Genomic DNA, 18309 nt, shown 5'->3' with positions numbered 1-18309 from the left:
CTGAAACCTTTCAAGATCCTCCAGGTAGAAGTCATTGTTTCTCCTCAGTGCTCTCAAAACACATTGTTTATGCCAACTTAGATGACAGTTTTGTGGATACTTTTTTTTCTCATTTCACTGTGATCTCTGTTGCCAGCTGGGATCACATGGGCCATCTTGGTGTCTGTGATACTTAGCCCAGTACTGGGCACAAAGTAGATGCTCAACTACACGTACGGGGTTAGACTGAATTCAGTGAGATCCGTGATAAATGAAAATGAATGTGCCTAGGAATAAAAGACAAACAAAAACACAGAAAAAGTGTGGCAGTAATAGTTGCAGACCTCCAAACACCTTTAATAAGAGGACCTTACAGAGAGTTCACAGCAGGGAGGTATTCACACATCCTGTAACTTTTTACCTTTTAAAGCTTAATATGTTTGAGAAACTCTAAAGCATTCTTATTTCAAGGCAAAATGTTCAAACACTTCTACTTAAAGTCCTTCATCCCAAGGGTTTCGGAATAGCTCATGTCTATTTCTGGCTGCAACACTGCCATACAGCCCTGTTTCAGAGCATCAAAACTCACTGGCAACACTGCAGGAAGTCAATGAAGAACGCTGGCTTGGCCTGTAAACTAAAATGCCACCATGTGTTTGCAAGTTTAACATTTCAGTGGATGAACAAGTAAGATGAGGAGAACAAGAGAGAGAAGGATGGAGATGATTCCCTTCATATAACAAACTCTACTTGAAAGTTATTTTTATATAGACATAAACAGTTATTATTTACAAAGACACATTTTAGTCTACTGGAATTTCTCCATGCTCACATTATTTTTTTCAAATGTGGTTTAAACAATTTAGAAATAGATTATCTAGGTCTAAATCGATGCAAAAAATATTTACTAAGCTTGACATTTAAGCAAAATGTCAAATCTAATATTTTTAATCTTTAATTATATTTTGAAACTATCAAAAATATAACACATGTGCATCCACCACCTAGTTTTAACAAACATTTTACCATATTTATTATTATTATTATTTTGCGGTACACGGGCCTCTCACTGTCGTGGACTCTCCCGTTGCGGAGCACAGGCTACGGGCGCGCAGGCTCAGCAGCCATGGCCCACGGGCCCAGCCACTCCGCGGCATGTGGGATCCTCCCAGACCGGGGCACGAACCCGTGTCCCCTGCATTGGCAGGCGGACTCTCAACCACTGGGCCACCAGGGAAGCCCTACCATATTTATTTTTTATCTTTTCTTAGGAGACATAACGTTATGGATAAAGTTAAAGGCATCTTCCTTCCTTAATCATATTTCCTACCTTCCCTTTCCAGGATTGGTATATAACATCCTTAGGAATATTTTAATCATGTTTTTCATTATTCAAATAATGAAATTTATTATAACATGTTATAATATGTATTAAATATTATTTTTAAAACAAATTTAAATTAAATTGACACTAAAGTTAATAAGTGAAAGATAAAGGATGATGTAATCATAAAGGGAGATTATTTGATACAAGTTTTAATTATGAATGTATTTAGTTCATGCCAGCATAACTTAATCAACTTTATTTTTATACTCAATTATAACATAAAATTTTGTGGACATCAGTCTGGAAAAAAAACATGTTACAAAAGCACGGAGAATTAATTTCATGAGGAAACGCTGCAAGTATACAAAGGTCACCTTATTTTCCTACCTTTATATCATAAGATCAATAAAACTGACTGAAACTTGTTGGATAGATATTTTATTGTTCCCATTTATCACCCATCATTTATACACACACACACACACACACACACACACACACACACACACACACACACACACTTTTACTCACTTATTGCTCTTAGCTCCCTGAGAGCCAAGGAGTAAAGGAAAACACATCAGGTCTTAAGGTGACATTACCTAATAAAAGGAGATATGCCGTACCATCAAGTAACACTACCGTTTTTCTTTGAAAAGAATTATCATGAGTCTCCTTATCGGAAACTAAATAAAAATTAAACAGACAAATGAAAACCACCTGAACAATGTAATGGACAGTGTTTTCAAACTAGCAATTTTACCACAATGCAGAGTTATTTTTTATCTACTGTTTCTTATATCTCACGGATAAAATCCAAGGGCATGATGTGAAATTGCAGCTCTCTGGAAAATCTAGACTGTAATGATGTTCATGCATATTTACCCCTGAAAGTCCTTTAGCAAAGGAAAGCATACCAGAGGGCTAGTTTGTAAAATATAAACATTAAGCCACCCCACTGGCTGCAGTGGGTGTGGGAATCCCACAACTGGTCCTAGAGGAAGGTGCTAAAACACTCAACATGGATTGTGACTGAAAGGAGTGAGTAGGAATTCAGTCTATCACATTATTCAAATGCGATTTTTTTCATTATATTGTTTGTCCTTCCAACTTTTTATTCTGGGATTTTCATGCTTTCTGACTCTGTTTCGTACTAAGACCCATCTAGTCAGAGCAACCTTGCTTCTTAGTAATCAGAGAGTCAGCCTTGGTTATTGAATATGTTTTCCAGCTTAATGAGCAAAAGCATACACATGATGCTAATGAGGGATTTTTGCTTCAAGATACTTTAAAAAATGTATATGAGTAAGAAGAATTGTTTACTCCGATTATTTTAGGATGTAAATGCAGCTGCTTCAAAAAGGAAAAAATAATCCTGAGAAAAATGCAACTGTGATACATGAAAATGGATCACGGGCTCAATCCTGCTTCAACTACATCCTATATACTGAAGGGGGCGTGGGAACACCCGAGGCCTCGGAGGGAGCCTTGTTTGCTCTCTAAAGCAGCAGCACGAATCGTAGCTGCTGCCACAGTCCTCATCAATCAGTCCTGAAATCAGGCCAGGTGTATGTTAAAAATCCAAGGAATCGGGCTTCCCTGGTAGCGCAGTGGTTGAGAGTCCGCCTGCCGAGTTCGTGCCCTGGTCCAGGAAGATCCCACATGCTGCGGAGCGGCTGGGCCCGTGAGCCATGGCCGCTGAGCCTGCGCGTCCGGAGCCTGTGCTCCGCAATGTGAGAGGCCACAACAGTGAGAGTCATGATAGAACCCTGTTTGCCTCTGTCCCAGGAGCAAAGAAAGAAAATTCCTCCTACCAGGAGAGGAAAAAATGCCTTCCTGAATCCCACATGCAGCTGCCACCCTGAGCCCGGCTGCTCTTCTCTTGAGTTTCCGATTTGGAACAGAACACAGGTCAGGAAAAAAAAAAAGAGGAAAGGGTAGAGCAGGAAATGCATAGGGGTGACATTTTTTTCCTTAGTGCTTGGCTGCAATATGCCTTAAGTATCAAGCCACTAAGCCCTATGGATTCTTCCTTCGAGTGACTGCCTCACTCTTGAGCTTCCTTTGCTAGTCCCTCTAGCTGACGGCAATAGCCTGGTGACCAGTCCGCCGGCCCACACTCCACTACCAGCTAATCTTCCTAAAGCACCCCTTTCATCAAGGTGACCTTCTCATCACCCTGTGTTCAGAAAGCTTTCTGGACTCCCCACCGACTAGAAGATAAAGGCCACTCTTTGGACTGGAATTGAGGCCCTTTATAATCTGTCTATAGAATGCTGGACTCGGCCACTTTTATTGGGAAGAGTTCATTTCAATCAGACTGATCTATTCCTGTTCCCCAGCACCCGGTGCACTGTCTGCCTCCACACATCTCCCCATGTCGTTTCTTCCATCACATTTCTGTTAAATCCTATCCATCTTTTGAGATAGTTCAGTTTCCATGGTTTCCCCCCTACCTTGTGAGCATTAAACCTGGGAGTCATGTGGAAGTTGGAGCTAAGTGCCTGGCACTGGGGGCCCCCTCCAGACTTTCATCTCCTTTCTCACCACTCCATCTTGGTTTTACTTGAAGAATCAGTCCTTCTGACTTCTCCACTACTGATGTTTTTCAATCAGTGCATTTAATCACCTGTTCCTGTCACCTGAAACCACACACATATCACCTGAAGCACGTGGAGGAATACGTGTCACTGAAGCATGTACATTAAACAAGAATATTAAACTCTTTATAATGGAATAAAAGAGAGAGAGAAAAAGGGTGTGGCTGAGATTTGTCAGTAGGCTGTGCAAGCTATCTGCCTTAGAAAGAGCTAAGGAACTTGCTTAAAATGTTGATTTCTGAGTCCCATCCCAGATGGGATGATCAGAATTTCTCATGGCGAATCTTACACTAAATTTGGAAAGTCTCTTAGTCTTAGAGGGTAAGAAAGAGTATTCACTATGATTACAACTCATCACAGCTGCACATCAGAATCACATTTTGTAGCATTTTTGACAACAGCAGTTACCTTGACCTCATACCAGACCTCCTAAGTGAGAATCTTTGTGTTGGCACGCAAGGTCAAAATATCCCACAAGAGGTTTTGCTCTGCATCCAGGATTGGAAACCACTAAGCCACAAGTTAATGATGACCAATATTTATTAGGTAATTACAACTTCTAGAAATAGTGTTAAGCAGCTTATATACATTTATAAACGATTTTCATAGGTTTGGAGAAGTTAAATAACTAGTCCAATGCCATACAACTAGTAAGTGATCAAGCCTCAGTTAAACACAGGTCTATTTGATACAAAACTCCAAACTCTAATCTCATTCCCATCTACCTTTATTATTTTAGACATTATTTTAATACATGGCCGTCAGTCTCTTTCCCTGGAATCTTTCCTCCTGTTAAATATGTGATTCTCGTTTTGAAAGTTCTGACATCACCTAGGGGAAGGGTTCCTCAGCTTAGTTTCCCTTCGTTCACACACCCATTGACTGGCTATCTGCAGTTCTAGACATTTTCTCAATCCTTTCCATCTAATAAGCTAATGTCTATGCTTTAATCCTTATAAAAAGATAGATATTAATAGCAACTGAACTTTCTCCATGTACAAGAGAAGCCTGGTCCCCCTCACTGTAATCCTAGGTTACATGTCTGGAGAAGGGCATTGCTCCTTCCTCCTAGGTTTCAAAACAAAAAGGATTGCCGTTCTCAAATTTTAAAAAAAACAGCTATTGGCCCAAGCTTACATATGTCACCTGAGTAACAATATGGTAGACTTCCTCACCTTACCTCTCAGTCAACACTCTTCCACCCTTTGTATAGAGGGTTTAACTTTTCAATGACTTTTCACATCTCTTATTTTTTTCCCCACAAGTCAGTCGTTCCTGAATTGTAGCTTCTTTACAGGTAAAATACTTATAATCAAATTCCATCAAAAGGAGTGACATGAAAATTAATGAGTAAATGGATTTAAAGTATCACAGGAGTCTTGAGTGAAAGGTACACACTGTTTTTACTGTTACTACTATAATGCAGCTCACCCATGACAGTTCTGACCGAGAGCACTGACAGCAGCTCTGACCTCATTTACTGGCCAGGCCAGAAGGGGTCTGCATCGTAACCTTAGAGACAGACAAGCTCCAGGGAAACAAACCAGTCAAGGTCCAAAACAACCCCGAAACCACCGTCACTGTCATGCAACTGAGTGCTTTAAAACTGATTAGGAATGTTGTATGGTCAAAATTCTGAATGGACATCAGATCAAGAACCTTGGGAGAGGAATAAGTGACAAGTATGTTTAATAGATGAAACAAAATCTATTGAAATTAGAGGGCAGCCACAAACCAGACACATGAATAAGTAATTTGCTACCTGGAAGCGTTTGCATCCTCACACTCTGGTGGATGACAAGACATTCTTAAATACAAGGGAAAGGCTTATTTAACTCATTTCAGAACATTCCTGGAAGAGGCATTTCAAGAGTGGCAGGGAATTGAATTAATGTCAAATCCCCCAAAATATTCATGAAATAATTATAAATGTATGTGAGTTTTACTTCCTATAATTTAGATTCTTTGCTCCATCAAGTGGTCTTTTAAACTTATTGGATATTTCTCTTCTTTCTTACAATTCAGAGAGCTAATGTTTTCAGTCAATGTTAATTTTCTCTGAAGGATTTTCAGAGGGGAGTATTTCCACATAGAGACCCCTGAAATTATTATTTTCGAGTAGGGCTGATTCTTTTTCTTTGTAGCCTAGAAGAAAAGAGATCTATGTAATCGTAGTGTCAAAGTGTCAAAAGACTGAGATAGTTTGAAAAAAAGACGAAAAGAAAAGAAAACACAAAAAACCTTAAAGGCATCCATGCAGTTCTCAGCCTTACAAATCCTTGGCTCACATAAAATACTTGTGACATGCTGTAATTAACTAGTTACTCCTCTCAGAATGAATAATAATGCAATTATTTGCCAAAAGCAGGGAAGAAGGGATAGTTTCTGTTTTTAAAAATGTTCGCCTTTCATTTCTGTAGAAAGCAAAACCCTGGATTAGTTTACATAAGCTCTGAAAGCACAGAGTGACCTGCACTCTCATTATTACACTATATGATAATTCTGTCACCTTTTTATCAGAACCTTATACTTTTCAGTGGTTTGAAACAGTACTAAACTGACAAGTCAGGACTGCATTCAAATTGTATTGGTTCTTAAAAACAGCAGCCATATACCACAGAATTTAAGTAGTAACCTGGCTGGTGAAAACATCTTTTTGTAATTGGACTTCCATGCCATTGAGGAGGCTAAGGGCTAGCGAGGGCTCTGTTTCCTTTGTCTGTGCAGACACAAATAAAAGGAGGAAGGTGAACCTTAGTTCTTCAAGGTCCTTCTTCCTTAGAGATTCCATGTGCCAAATAACACAAAATTAGGTGAGAGTTTATCTGAATATATCACTGTTAATATTATCATTAACACATAGGAGGAGGTTCTTGCTCCTATGTGTTAATGTCTAGGCAATGACTGTTTTCTTTAAATTTTTCCAACTCCATCCTGCCACAATTTCAGTAATTCATTCAGCAAGCATTTATTAAAGCCTTGCTATGATCCACTGTACTAGGTACCAGGAGTTCAAAGGTAAAAAAAGACACATTGGGCTTCCCTGGTGGCGCAGTGGTTGAGAATCCGCCTGCCGATTCAGGGGACACGGGTTCGTGCCCCGGTCCGGGAAGATCCCACATGCCACAGAGTGGCTGGGCCCGTGAGCCATGGCCACTGAGCCTGTGCATCTGGAGCCTGTGCTCCGCAACGGGAGAGGCCACAGCAGTGAGAGGCCCACGTACCACACACACACACACACAAAAAGACACATTGCCCTTGAGAAGGTTGCAGAAAAGTAAAAATACGAACTAGAGAACAGGCACATTAACAATGGAGTAAATGCTACCAGGGAGCCCCCTCTCCACACACACATACACAAATTCATCCACTGATATAAAGACACAAAACCCTGCTGCCCCATGAATATGAACTTCCAAAACTTTTTGTAAAGTTTCGAAGTAGAGACTTGGATTTTGTGCTAAAACATAACAATTTTGTAATTTCAGTAGAGTCAGTTGTAATGTGTTTGTATGTGTGTCTGTCTGCGTGTGTTTTTATGTGGAGCCAACTTTATATAGAGTTTCATTAAGGATAAAATGTTGTGAACAATTGATGCCTTAAATAAACAGATTAACATGTATCAGTTACTCATTCTAATACCAAGTGTTAGTTCAGAATTTTTAAAAACTAATATCCTCTGGGGGCTTCCCTGGTGGCGCAGTGGTTGAGAGTCCACCTGCCGATGCAGGGGACACCGGTTCGGCCCTGGTCTGGGAAGATCCCACATGCCGCAGAGCGGCTGGGCCCGTGAGCCATGGCCGCTGAGTCTGCGCATCCGGAGCCTGTGCTCCGCAACGGGAGAGGCCACAACAGTGAGAGGCCCGCGTACCGCAAAAAGAAAAAAACAAAAAACTAATATTCTCTGATATATCCTCATGACCCTATGATACTAGAAAGCCTGGATCACTTGTTTGGGAAGACAGAGACTGAGTCAATGTTATTTAAATTCATAAAATCATGATAAATATTCCAAAAGTAGACACAGTCTTGTTTTTTCAAGCCCTATTCACCCAAAGCATTCGTTTAATTAGTTAATAGTAGGCATTTGGATCTTTCTTGTTTTTCATTGTACTGAACAGTATGTAGAACAGTGCAGGCTTTGGCATCAGACTACCTATATTCGAAATTAGGTTCTTCTGCGTACAAGCTGTGTGACTTCTCCAAGCCTACATATTCTTATCTGTAAGATGGAGATGGTACAAGTAACTACCTCATAGAGATAGAAGGATGAAAGGAGTAATAACATATAAAGCACATAACACTAGGACAGGCACTATCATTAAATAAGCTAGTATTATTATCATTATCCTCAAATTCAATTGAATATTCATTTGATCTCAATGAGGACACTTAATATTTGCCAAGAAAATTATTTAGCTACCCTATGTCTATTGCTATGGCAGTAGAGTGATGAGAATTTATATTAATTTTATCCTTTCTTTAAAAATATAAAATCATGTTTCTGTATTCATTCATTTCATTTATGTATGTATTGAAACCACAGTTATTGAAAGTTTAGTGTGTGAAATGTATTGGGCGGGACAGGGAACACAAAGATGATTTAGCCACTACTGATAAAAATCAAGATAGACTTACAGTTTGAGACCATGGTCCTGAAATCTTGCATGGTTTTCTAATGAATTAAGCCTAATAAACCTAGGTACAAAAAATATATAGTAAGCAATGATCTATAATCAGAGTTCATTGGTCTTTCATAAACGTAGAAATGGTAGGTCTTTGTAAGCCAGTCCCAATGTTTCCCTTTCCCTAAGCTACATAGTTTTAAAGCCATTTCAGCAATCAATGAAGCTTTTTCCACTAATTCAAAGAAAGAAAAATATTCTTCACAGACTTCCAATTTCCAATTGTTGCTGAAATTCATGAGCAAATTTATTATACTCATGCATTTATTTAATATATACAAGGCCCAAAGAGGAGGGAGAAAGGAGGAGGTATGATAACACTTATACAGTAGAGAAAAAGATAATTATAACCCATGCTTTCCTAAAGCTTATAGCCCAGCAAAACTGCATCTTACTTTCACCTGAAAGAATCTAGCTCCTCCTTTTGAGATGAGAATAGAAATGCCAAATATCTACACTTTTATCTTAGGCATTTCCTGAAAGGCTTTATTTGAGGCAGTAAGAATGAGGAATTTCCAAAGGGGAAACATACCTTGAAAGGAGATCCCTGAATGAGCAATTCTAGAAAAGGAAAGGGAAGAAGATGTCGGCATCAAAATGTCTGTGGGACTAAGATCAGATCAGTCAAACTGAAAAAAAAAAGCCAACTGGAAAAGGAAGATCTTGTAAGATATCCTGAACAATTGTTTAATTTGGTGCTACGGCTTAATTAAGTGAATTATTCACTGAAACGTTGAATCTGGCCAGTTCAATTCAATCAAATTTTCTCTTTCCACCTCTATTCTCATTTCACCATTTTGTTATGATTATCAAATGGATTTCTGAATTGCCAGTCATTTTTTGTCAAGATTATATATGGTGTACATCCCTGAATTTCTTTGTATTCAATTTGGAGAAAGCTGAAAAGCCCTTGATATCTTACATAGTTTACTCCAGATGGACAGAGGTTCTCACATACCTTCCTCTCTGTTCTGCGGCTGCTAACAGGTAATTATTTCAGTGTCTTTCAAGGAGATAGTCTCTAGAATCTAACACAAAAACAGTCAAAACCTAAACTGTCTTCAACATAAATGAAGCTGTCATTTTAAAAATACAAAAAAGTCAGTCCCTTCCCCTCTTTATTTACTACAAATGGTTAAGGAGAACAAGCCTGAGGTACAAGTCACTTCTCCAAATCCTTTATGAAAAGGTCCAAAAGCTCTTTGAACATGTAGGAGCTCCTGATCTCAGCTTTTTCAGACACCAAGAATCAGCCAAGGAAGCAATGTTGCGATCCCAGTAGCACCATAACGGCCAAGGTAGGAACACCACTCTCAATGTGTAAGCATGTAGAGATGGTTACCATCTATCTTACTTGTATCTAAATAAGTGAAATATTAAAAATAACCAAGTAGGGCTTCCCTGGTGGCGCAGTGGTTGAGAATCCGCCTGCCGATGCAGGAGACACGGGTTCGTGCCCTGGTCCGGGAAGATCCCACATGCCGCGGAGCAACTAAGCCTGTGAGCCATGGCCGCTAGGCCTGCGCGTCCGGAGCCTGTGCTCCGCAACGGGAGAGGCCACAGCAGTGAGAGGCCCGCATACCAAAAAATAAAAAAATTAAAATTAAAAAAAAAAATAAATAAATAACCAAGTGTTCCTAAAGCAATTCTCTTACCAAAAAAAAATTAAATAAATTAGTACAGTATCTGCCAACACTTTTAACTGAGATCTAGGTAATTCTGATACAGATGGTTTAAAGACTACACTCTGAGAAGCACTGGTGTGTAGACAAACCCTCTCTCACTCAGTCAAAAAACCAATCAAGCAGTGATTCCTAGGAAGGGAGTCTGGTGCCAGGCTGACTGCTTAAGAATACAGAATCCTAGGCTTTTCCCCTAGACTTACGGAGGCCCAGAAACCTGCTTATAAATAACTATGTTTAAATTTTTCCGGGAAACATACACAGCCTGCAGTAAGAGGAAAGGGGTTGTATTTTACTTTAACACATCTGTGGGGGGTCCTTGTTCCACAATTTACTAGAGCTCTGACATTATGTAATATCATCGGACTGAAAAATGGCTGTTTCGAAGATTAAAGAAAGCAATGCATGCTTAGAACCCAGCATGTAGTCAGCTGCTTGTTTTTGTTATCACTATATCCTATGCTCAGCTCCAAGTAGATATACAAAACTAAAATGTGTGATTCATCACTTCAAGAAGCATATCATCTATTTAGAAAAGTAATATAAATATTAATAAAAATTTTAAATGGGTTTATATTCTAAGGCACTAACATATTTGCACACATAAACACGATATTCTGAGTGACAAAGTGGACTGTAAAATACAGAGAATTATAAGCACATAGGAAAAATCATAAGAAGCTTGCTTTAAATGTCTAATTCTCTTAATTCAGGTGACCTAATTTTTATTAATTCACCAAATTTTTATTTCTATTAATAAAAATATTAAAATCATGAGCGATAATCAATTTATAATTATTTAAAACTGAAAATAGAAAGAGTAATATGTATCTGGGAAAGGGCTCCATGGGATAGACTTCAAGGGGCCCATGAAACCCCTAAAATATTATGTAGAGTTGTTTATATGAGTATGGGTATTTCTGAGGAGAGATCCATACCTTTTACTTCATTCTCAAAGGGTTTGGTGATCTCCTCAAAATGTTAAGGACCACTGAAGATTCCTGTTTAGCACATCTTATATGTATCCTCATATATGCTGAAGAAATTTAACTCCTGATTGTATTCCAAATAATCTCCATGTGTACGTTCTCTTAAATGCCCTCTGAATCATTTTCCTCAAGCTTTCACAATTCAAATATCCTGAGAAAAGAAGTAACACAGCAAGATTTCATTTAAGGAAATTGTAAAGCAGAGTTTCATGACTACTTCAGCTTATTCAAATTCTGCAGGCATCAGCATGGAAGTTTATGTACATGTTTTAAAAGTTCCAGTGGCAGAGATTAACTGATGATTATTTTCTGAGTTTTCCCTTTTTATTTTTATCCATTGCTCGGTCTTTTGAATTATTTTTGATTTGTTCTATGTTTCTTTTCATCTCAGGTAGAAGAGTGAAGGAACTTCCCCTGGAAGGATAAAATTCAATTTTGCCAACTTGCATTTTGCCAACCTAGCAATTCTCCCACTTTGTGTTTTATTTATAATGTGGTAACAACACTATTGATGTTACACATTTTTATTTCTCTCTTCCTTTAGGTGTGTGTGCAACATTGACTGTTCTCAAACCAACTTCAATCCCCTCTGTGCTTCTGATGGAAAATCTTATGATAATGCATGTCAGATCAAAGAAGCATCATGTCAGAAACAGGAGAAAATTGAAGTCATGTCGTTGGGTCGATGTCAAGGTAATGTTCACACCAAAATTCATTTTAAAGAATGTCTTTAGTCTTTGTGTAGAAATGAAAAGTGGAGATAACTCCTTATTAGGCAGCAGCTTCATTTTTGAAAGACAATTCTGACTTTCAATGGGCAGTAAATTTTACTGCAGCAATTGTGGTGATTATAGGAGTTTGAGGGCCTATTGGCAACAGTCCATAGTTTTTTCTATATAATGGGACTGTATCTTCACAGTGTCATCAACCCAGAGGCCAATATTCAGAAGATAGCAGATATACTCCTTGCACAGGGAAAAAAGAAAGTGAAAATCATTTTTAGCAAAGAATCTAAAGTTTATTAGACAACCTTGAAATCAAAAGCAAATCACACCACTTTTAGGTATTGACTCAACAGAAATATTTCAAGTACATTTTTATAAGCAGTATGTACTGGAACGTTCTATTTTGTTTCTTGTTCAGAAACAAACATATTTCATTTTTGATTGGTTATTCTTTTACCCAACTTATCTCAGTTATAACTGTGAACCTTCTCCTTGCCCTAAACCTTAGAAAGCCTATATCCTTCTTTTTTATTATATCCTTCTATTATTCACTCTCAAACAGAAATTGACCTTGTAAATCTGCTTTGTATAAAGACTGCTTAGAAATATAGTTGAAAATTCCTTAATTGTAGTGAAGATACTGTTAAAAGGATATCTAGGAAACAGTTAATCTTTATTGTTAATTTTTTAACACAGATAACACAACTACAGCTACTAAATCTGAAGATGGGCATTATGCAAGAACAGATTATACAGGTATGTAATATTTTCTACTACAAAATATGAGCACTGCTATTAAAGAGTTCTGGGGAACCACTGTTTACCACTGATACTAAGCTGAACTTGCAAGAATTCTGACATGTGCTAATCTTCTCTTACTTAGTTCAAATTTTCAATAGACAAGACTGAATTTTTGTCGAAGCAAATAAGACACTTTTTTTTTGCCACAGTTAAAGCAATTGTCAAAAATGTCAGTAAGATATAATTAACTTGTTTTGACAGTGCAAACGGTACAAATGACAAAACATTTATCAAATTAATGGGCATCAGTGGAAATTAATGCAATTTTTGGCAGTATATTATAATTAATGCAAATGTTCTTGTTTGAATTTTTATAAAAGTCAACAATAAAAAAGTTTAGAAAGAAAGGACATCTATAAATAGTAATACAAGTTGTCTATTTTGATGCAAAGTTAAAAAGGTATAGGTAATTTATTTTAAAAAATAATAAAATTCTAGAACCTAAAATGCAAAATTATACAGAGTAAAATTATACTCTGACACATGCAAAATTATAAAGCATTTAATATAGACATGTAAATCTTATTTAGCAATTACAGAATATTATTTTGAGGAATATTTTTACCTAATATAGTTTTCCTGAGTGAGAAATAACTTATGGGTATTCAAATAAGATTTTAACAGATTCTTAAATTTCATAGAAATTTAGGATAAAAAATATAATAAAAATTATTGAGGTTGATAAGATAAGCAGTTTTTTTTTTAAAAAAAGCAGTTTTCCATTTAGCTATTAAACATTTATAACTAGATTTATGGCTAATATTCAATCAAAAACTGCTTATCTTTTGAAGTATGGACTACTATTCACTTGTTTGAAATTGCACTTCCTTTAACACTATTTCTGCCATTATATTTATATACATGATAAATCTTGATGAAACTTTTTAAAGTTAGTCAATCAGATGTTTTACTCATAGATACCTCAAACATTTCAGAATTTGGAAATAACAAAAGGATTCTTTTTTTTAATTTTCCATTTTTATCTTAATGATTTTCAACAATGTAAATAAAATTTTCATGTGGTAGGAGTCTAGAGTTATCGTGGATGATGATACATGAAAAAACATTAGTTCTACGTAGATATTGTATGGTTGTTCCCAAAGTGTCCAGGAGAGATATTAATAGGTGTTCCTTGAAAAGAAGAGTCCATGGTCAGTAGGTTTGGGAAGAGTCCAGGTAAACAAATGAATTTTTTACCAAAACTCTTCATGGCTCTTATATGCACTGTAAAATTTTTAAGAGATGTGCATCTTTTATTTATTTAATGTTTTTTATGTTTTATTGTGCAGAATTTCTAATACATACAAAATACACACAAACATAGGCTGTATAGTAAAATGAACCCCCATGTACTCATCACTAAAACTGAGTAATATCAACCCATGGCTAACCTAGCCCCATCTCCACACCCATCCTTCTCCACTTTCAAAATATGTGGAAATAATTCCAGAAATTTTGTTATTTTATTCATAAATACTTCAGCTTGCATCTCTAAAAGATTAACCCTTTTTAAATAAAACTGTCATTATCATACCTAAAATAATTATGAATAATTCCTAATAATACATAGCTTTTATCAAACTTATTAAATGAATAGCACATTTTTTGTGGCACATTTTTCACTACTAGTGTCACCAAGAATGCGCTTGGGAATATGCTGATCTACAGGAAAATATTAAAAGTGATAAAAGATAATAATGAAAAATTGAGGTCTGAAGCTAAGAGCATATATTTAAAATTTTAAATGATATAAAATTTAAATTCTATATTTTATTAAAAATAATAACTATATATTGGCATTTTAAGTCACTACCTGACATATTTAATTTTACTGTAGCCTAAAATATTTGGAAATTGTACAGGGCTCTCACTTTTATACAAGGATTAACTTACACACTGCACTTAAAGTACATTTATACCTGTTTTGCAAAGTAATTCATTTTGAAAAAAATCTTCATAAATGTAACATATTGTGAATATCTTCTCTACTGAGCTCACAACAGAATTAAACATCTCCCTGAGAATTTTGTCCCTGAGACAAAGAACTCTTCAAGTTGATTAGCATCAATGTGCAAATATATTTGCATTTATAAAATTGCAGCAATAAATATAATGGAGTTTGCCATTCTCTCTATATTATGCATATTGCATATTAACGGTTTGTCCATTTTCAAAGAGTTTGGGGAGTTGAACTTTTAGTCCAAAAAATATTTTATATTTGAGTTTGGTTTCAAACAGATCATCTCTGATCTTCAGTGTTGATGCTTTTAATTGACATTGTTTCCTATCTTAGGTCTTTATTGAACGTGAGAATGTGTTTTTAAATACATGCAAATGAAAACTATCTAGACACTCAGTGTTGTCCAAGATGTTCTAATTTGACATCAGATTTATCTAGTAGATCCCAAAGAAAAACTTCTGAGATAAAAGTAAAGTTTAAAAATACATGTTTGTTGAAATCCAAATTTTAGACAGGAACAAAGATAATGTCAATTGAAGCTTGCACTCTCTAATTAAACATTGATTGCACACTTTAAAATTCCCCTGGATTTAATTTATATGTCTATCTTCATCGATGATCTTATTAAAATGCAATATATACCCTTTTTTAGACATTATTTAAATAACAGTCAGGTCCCTCAGCATTTCCAGGCTTCCAGTAGTATTTGAATTTTCCTGAATTTTGGGACTCAAACTTTGGAATAAAGTAAAAGGAACCAAATGGAGACTCAGTATGTCATTGTCCTCTTAATTTCTGTTCCACATGCTCAAAACTCCCCAAGGAGGGAAAACAGGAAATAAAACTTCACGGTTCCTGGAAGTTTGCTTCCTGCTCACAGCTAATTTAATGTCAGTCACTTCCCTTGTTGAACAAACATTCATGCGCTCTCCCACCACAGGGAAGTACAAACTTTAAAGCACTCTCATTTTCCCCCTTACATGTCCTTAATACTATAGTTTTAAAACTTTTAGCTTCCCCCCTCCCAGCCCTTTTTTCCCTTTGAGCCTATCTTGCAGCTATTAATACAGGAACATATATTTCTGATTACAAAAATGGAAACATACTTTAAAGAAAGCTTAAATCTAAAAATAAATATGCTGTGTCTCATTTTTTATATCATTTTAAAAAGAGAGACTCCAAGTAAGGACAAGCAGGGGCTAATTTACAAAAAAATAAATGCAAACTAAGAGAGCCACTCCCCTAACGTGATTAGAGCTTGACTGAATTTATGCAGAGCTGTGAATTCCATGAGCCTCATAGGCACATAACTGAAGTGGATGCTAGGAAACCAAAGAATTTGCCAAATTATCCCTGCCAGAATTACTTTCCGATTGTGTCTGACTTTGTCTCTATTTTGCCCTCTCTCCTTTAATGAGGCCCAAGGCATTAGTGAGTCCTGAATCAAGAGCTTTGGATCTCTTTGTTTCAAGGCAGACAGGATCCCTGTCTGATGAGCTAAACAAGCCACTTAATGCTATTCTCCCTTCATCAATCTAAGACGGGCTTAGATTTAGGTCTTTCTCTTCACTCACAGAAAGGTTCAGAGAACACAATATTATAAAACCACAAAGCTAAGGTTTTCAGGGATTTCCATTGTTTAAAAATGCTAATATTAAACTTTCCTTCTGGAAGTTTTTAAATAGAAAATGTTTTATACCTCTTGAAATTTGCAACATTTTCTTTAAAAAAAAATATATATACATATATTCCCTCATGTCTTATAATGAAAAAAACATGAAGTGCAACCCTTTTGTTTTTTTTCATCTGGTATGTGTATTTTCTGATTGGGTTGCTTTTCTGTCTAAAAGTCTGGTCATTCTTCATAAAAGTGGCTATATATTTTTTCTGGCAAAAATATACTTGACTTTATAAGTTATTAGATGTAAAAAAAACAAACAAGCAAAACAGTCATGTAGTTAAATTAGTCTGTGTTTTATCATCTAGAAAATAAAATATATTTTTAAATGCCATTCTGTACCAGTTTCCAAAACTATTTGCAGTGACTTATAATTAAAATATATTCAACAAAATTTTTAAAGAAAAATTGAAAATATAAAAGCAGAACTATTGAGGAAAATAAACATATTGGCAACATAGACTATTATCGTTATTGCATTTAGCCCTAAGCATTCTTGCAACCAATATAAAAAGAGAAATTATGATTGAATCAATACATTCAACAAATATTTTCAGAGTCCCTGCCATACACACTCTGCTGTCCTGGGCTTTACAAAGGTGAATATATCAACTGAGATCTCTGCTAAAATGGAACTTAGGTCTTTTATTGTCTGATAAAAATAAATACTCAGTTCAGAGACCAAAGACAAAGTTTCTCCAGAACTAAATTCTAAAGGAAATATTTAGCATAGATCTCTTTATAAGGCATCACTGGAAAATATAGAATGGATAAGATCTTCAACAGTGATTTTTACAAAATATGCCAAGAGGCTCTTCATATAGCTGGGGATTTTTAAAAATCAATTTTTGATAACATTCTAGAGCATAGCATTAAAATATGTATAACTCAATGATAGAGTTCCTATGGCAGACTAAAGTTATGAGTTACATTTCTGTATATTTTCAAATTGGAAAAAGATAACCCAGAATACTGAGGAAAATGGTTGTGAGAGAAAGCACGCTCAGTCTGTCTTCCTCATGTATCTATAGGTTCAACAGGAACTGGATAATAGAACAGTCAGAAAGCTTGAGTAAAGATACAGAATATGTTAGATTACAGCCCGAATATGGGAAGAGAAACTTCCCGTTTTTATTAGCTTTTAATGAGAAAAGTAAGCCCTGAGTCATTCCCACTCTTGGGAGGGAGCCAGGGTCTCCCTACCTCTGAGTCTAGGTACAGATATGCATGGAGTCCATGTGTTTACTTGATGTACATTACAGTGTGGCTATTCACAATTTTTTATAATATTTAGGCAGGATTAACTTTTAGGAAATGTTCTCTTTAGAAACCTTTTCCTTATCTTTAAGCAATAATTTAGATATTAAGCTCAGGTCTGAAATATGGAAGAAAGTAACCAGAAATACACATCTAAACCAAATTCCATCCATCCTATTATTATTCCATCAACCCATTTCTCCACACTAAGAGGAAACTGACATCTTGAAAGGGTATCTAGATAGCCTAAGTGAATTGTCATAATAACTTGTTCTCTGTAGAAGCCATTGCAATTTACAAAGGCTTTTCACATGTATTGTCTCCTTCAGTCTTAACAACTGAAATGTGAGGCAGATATTATATGCGTTTGACAGGTGAAAAATGGAGGTTCAGGAAGAGTAAGTAAAAAGATTAGATACAGCTAAGGTTCAAACCATCATCGCTAATTTCAGAAACCAGCAAAATGTCAACGGTCAGGGATCAGGGGAGAAGTGTCACTACCTAACATTCTTAGATGTTTTGGGATGCACTCTGCACCTTAAAGGTTAACCCCTTGTGAGTTCCAGAGTCAAAAATGTTTCACCATGATATCCCCATTGCTGTGAGATGCTCCAAAGAGTTACTCTTCT

The 18309-nt window shown here is 36.2% G+C and overlaps 1 protein-coding gene across 1 annotated transcript in view; it reads left to right on the top strand.

The window, feature by feature from the left end:
- Positions 1–18309, top strand: part of TMEFF2 (transmembrane protein with EGF like and two follistatin like domains 2) — a 259387-nt gene that overhangs the window by 195580 nt on the left and 45498 nt on the right. The window contains exons 6-7 of the mRNA XM_059052960.2: positions 11804–11952; positions 12681–12740. Of these exons, the coding sequence (XP_058908943.1) occupies positions 11804–11952; positions 12681–12740 (209 nt within the window). The remainder of the gene's footprint in view (positions 1–11803; positions 11953–12680; positions 12741–18309) is intronic.

This window comes from Kogia breviceps, chromosome 2 (assembly GCF_026419965.1).
Source record: "Kogia breviceps isolate mKogBre1 chromosome 2, mKogBre1 haplotype 1, whole genome shotgun sequence".
In the NCBI taxonomy this organism is placed as follows: domain Eukaryota; kingdom Metazoa; phylum Chordata; class Mammalia; order Artiodactyla; family Physeteridae; genus Kogia; species Kogia breviceps.
This window is presented reverse-complemented; position numbering and strand designations above follow the sequence as displayed.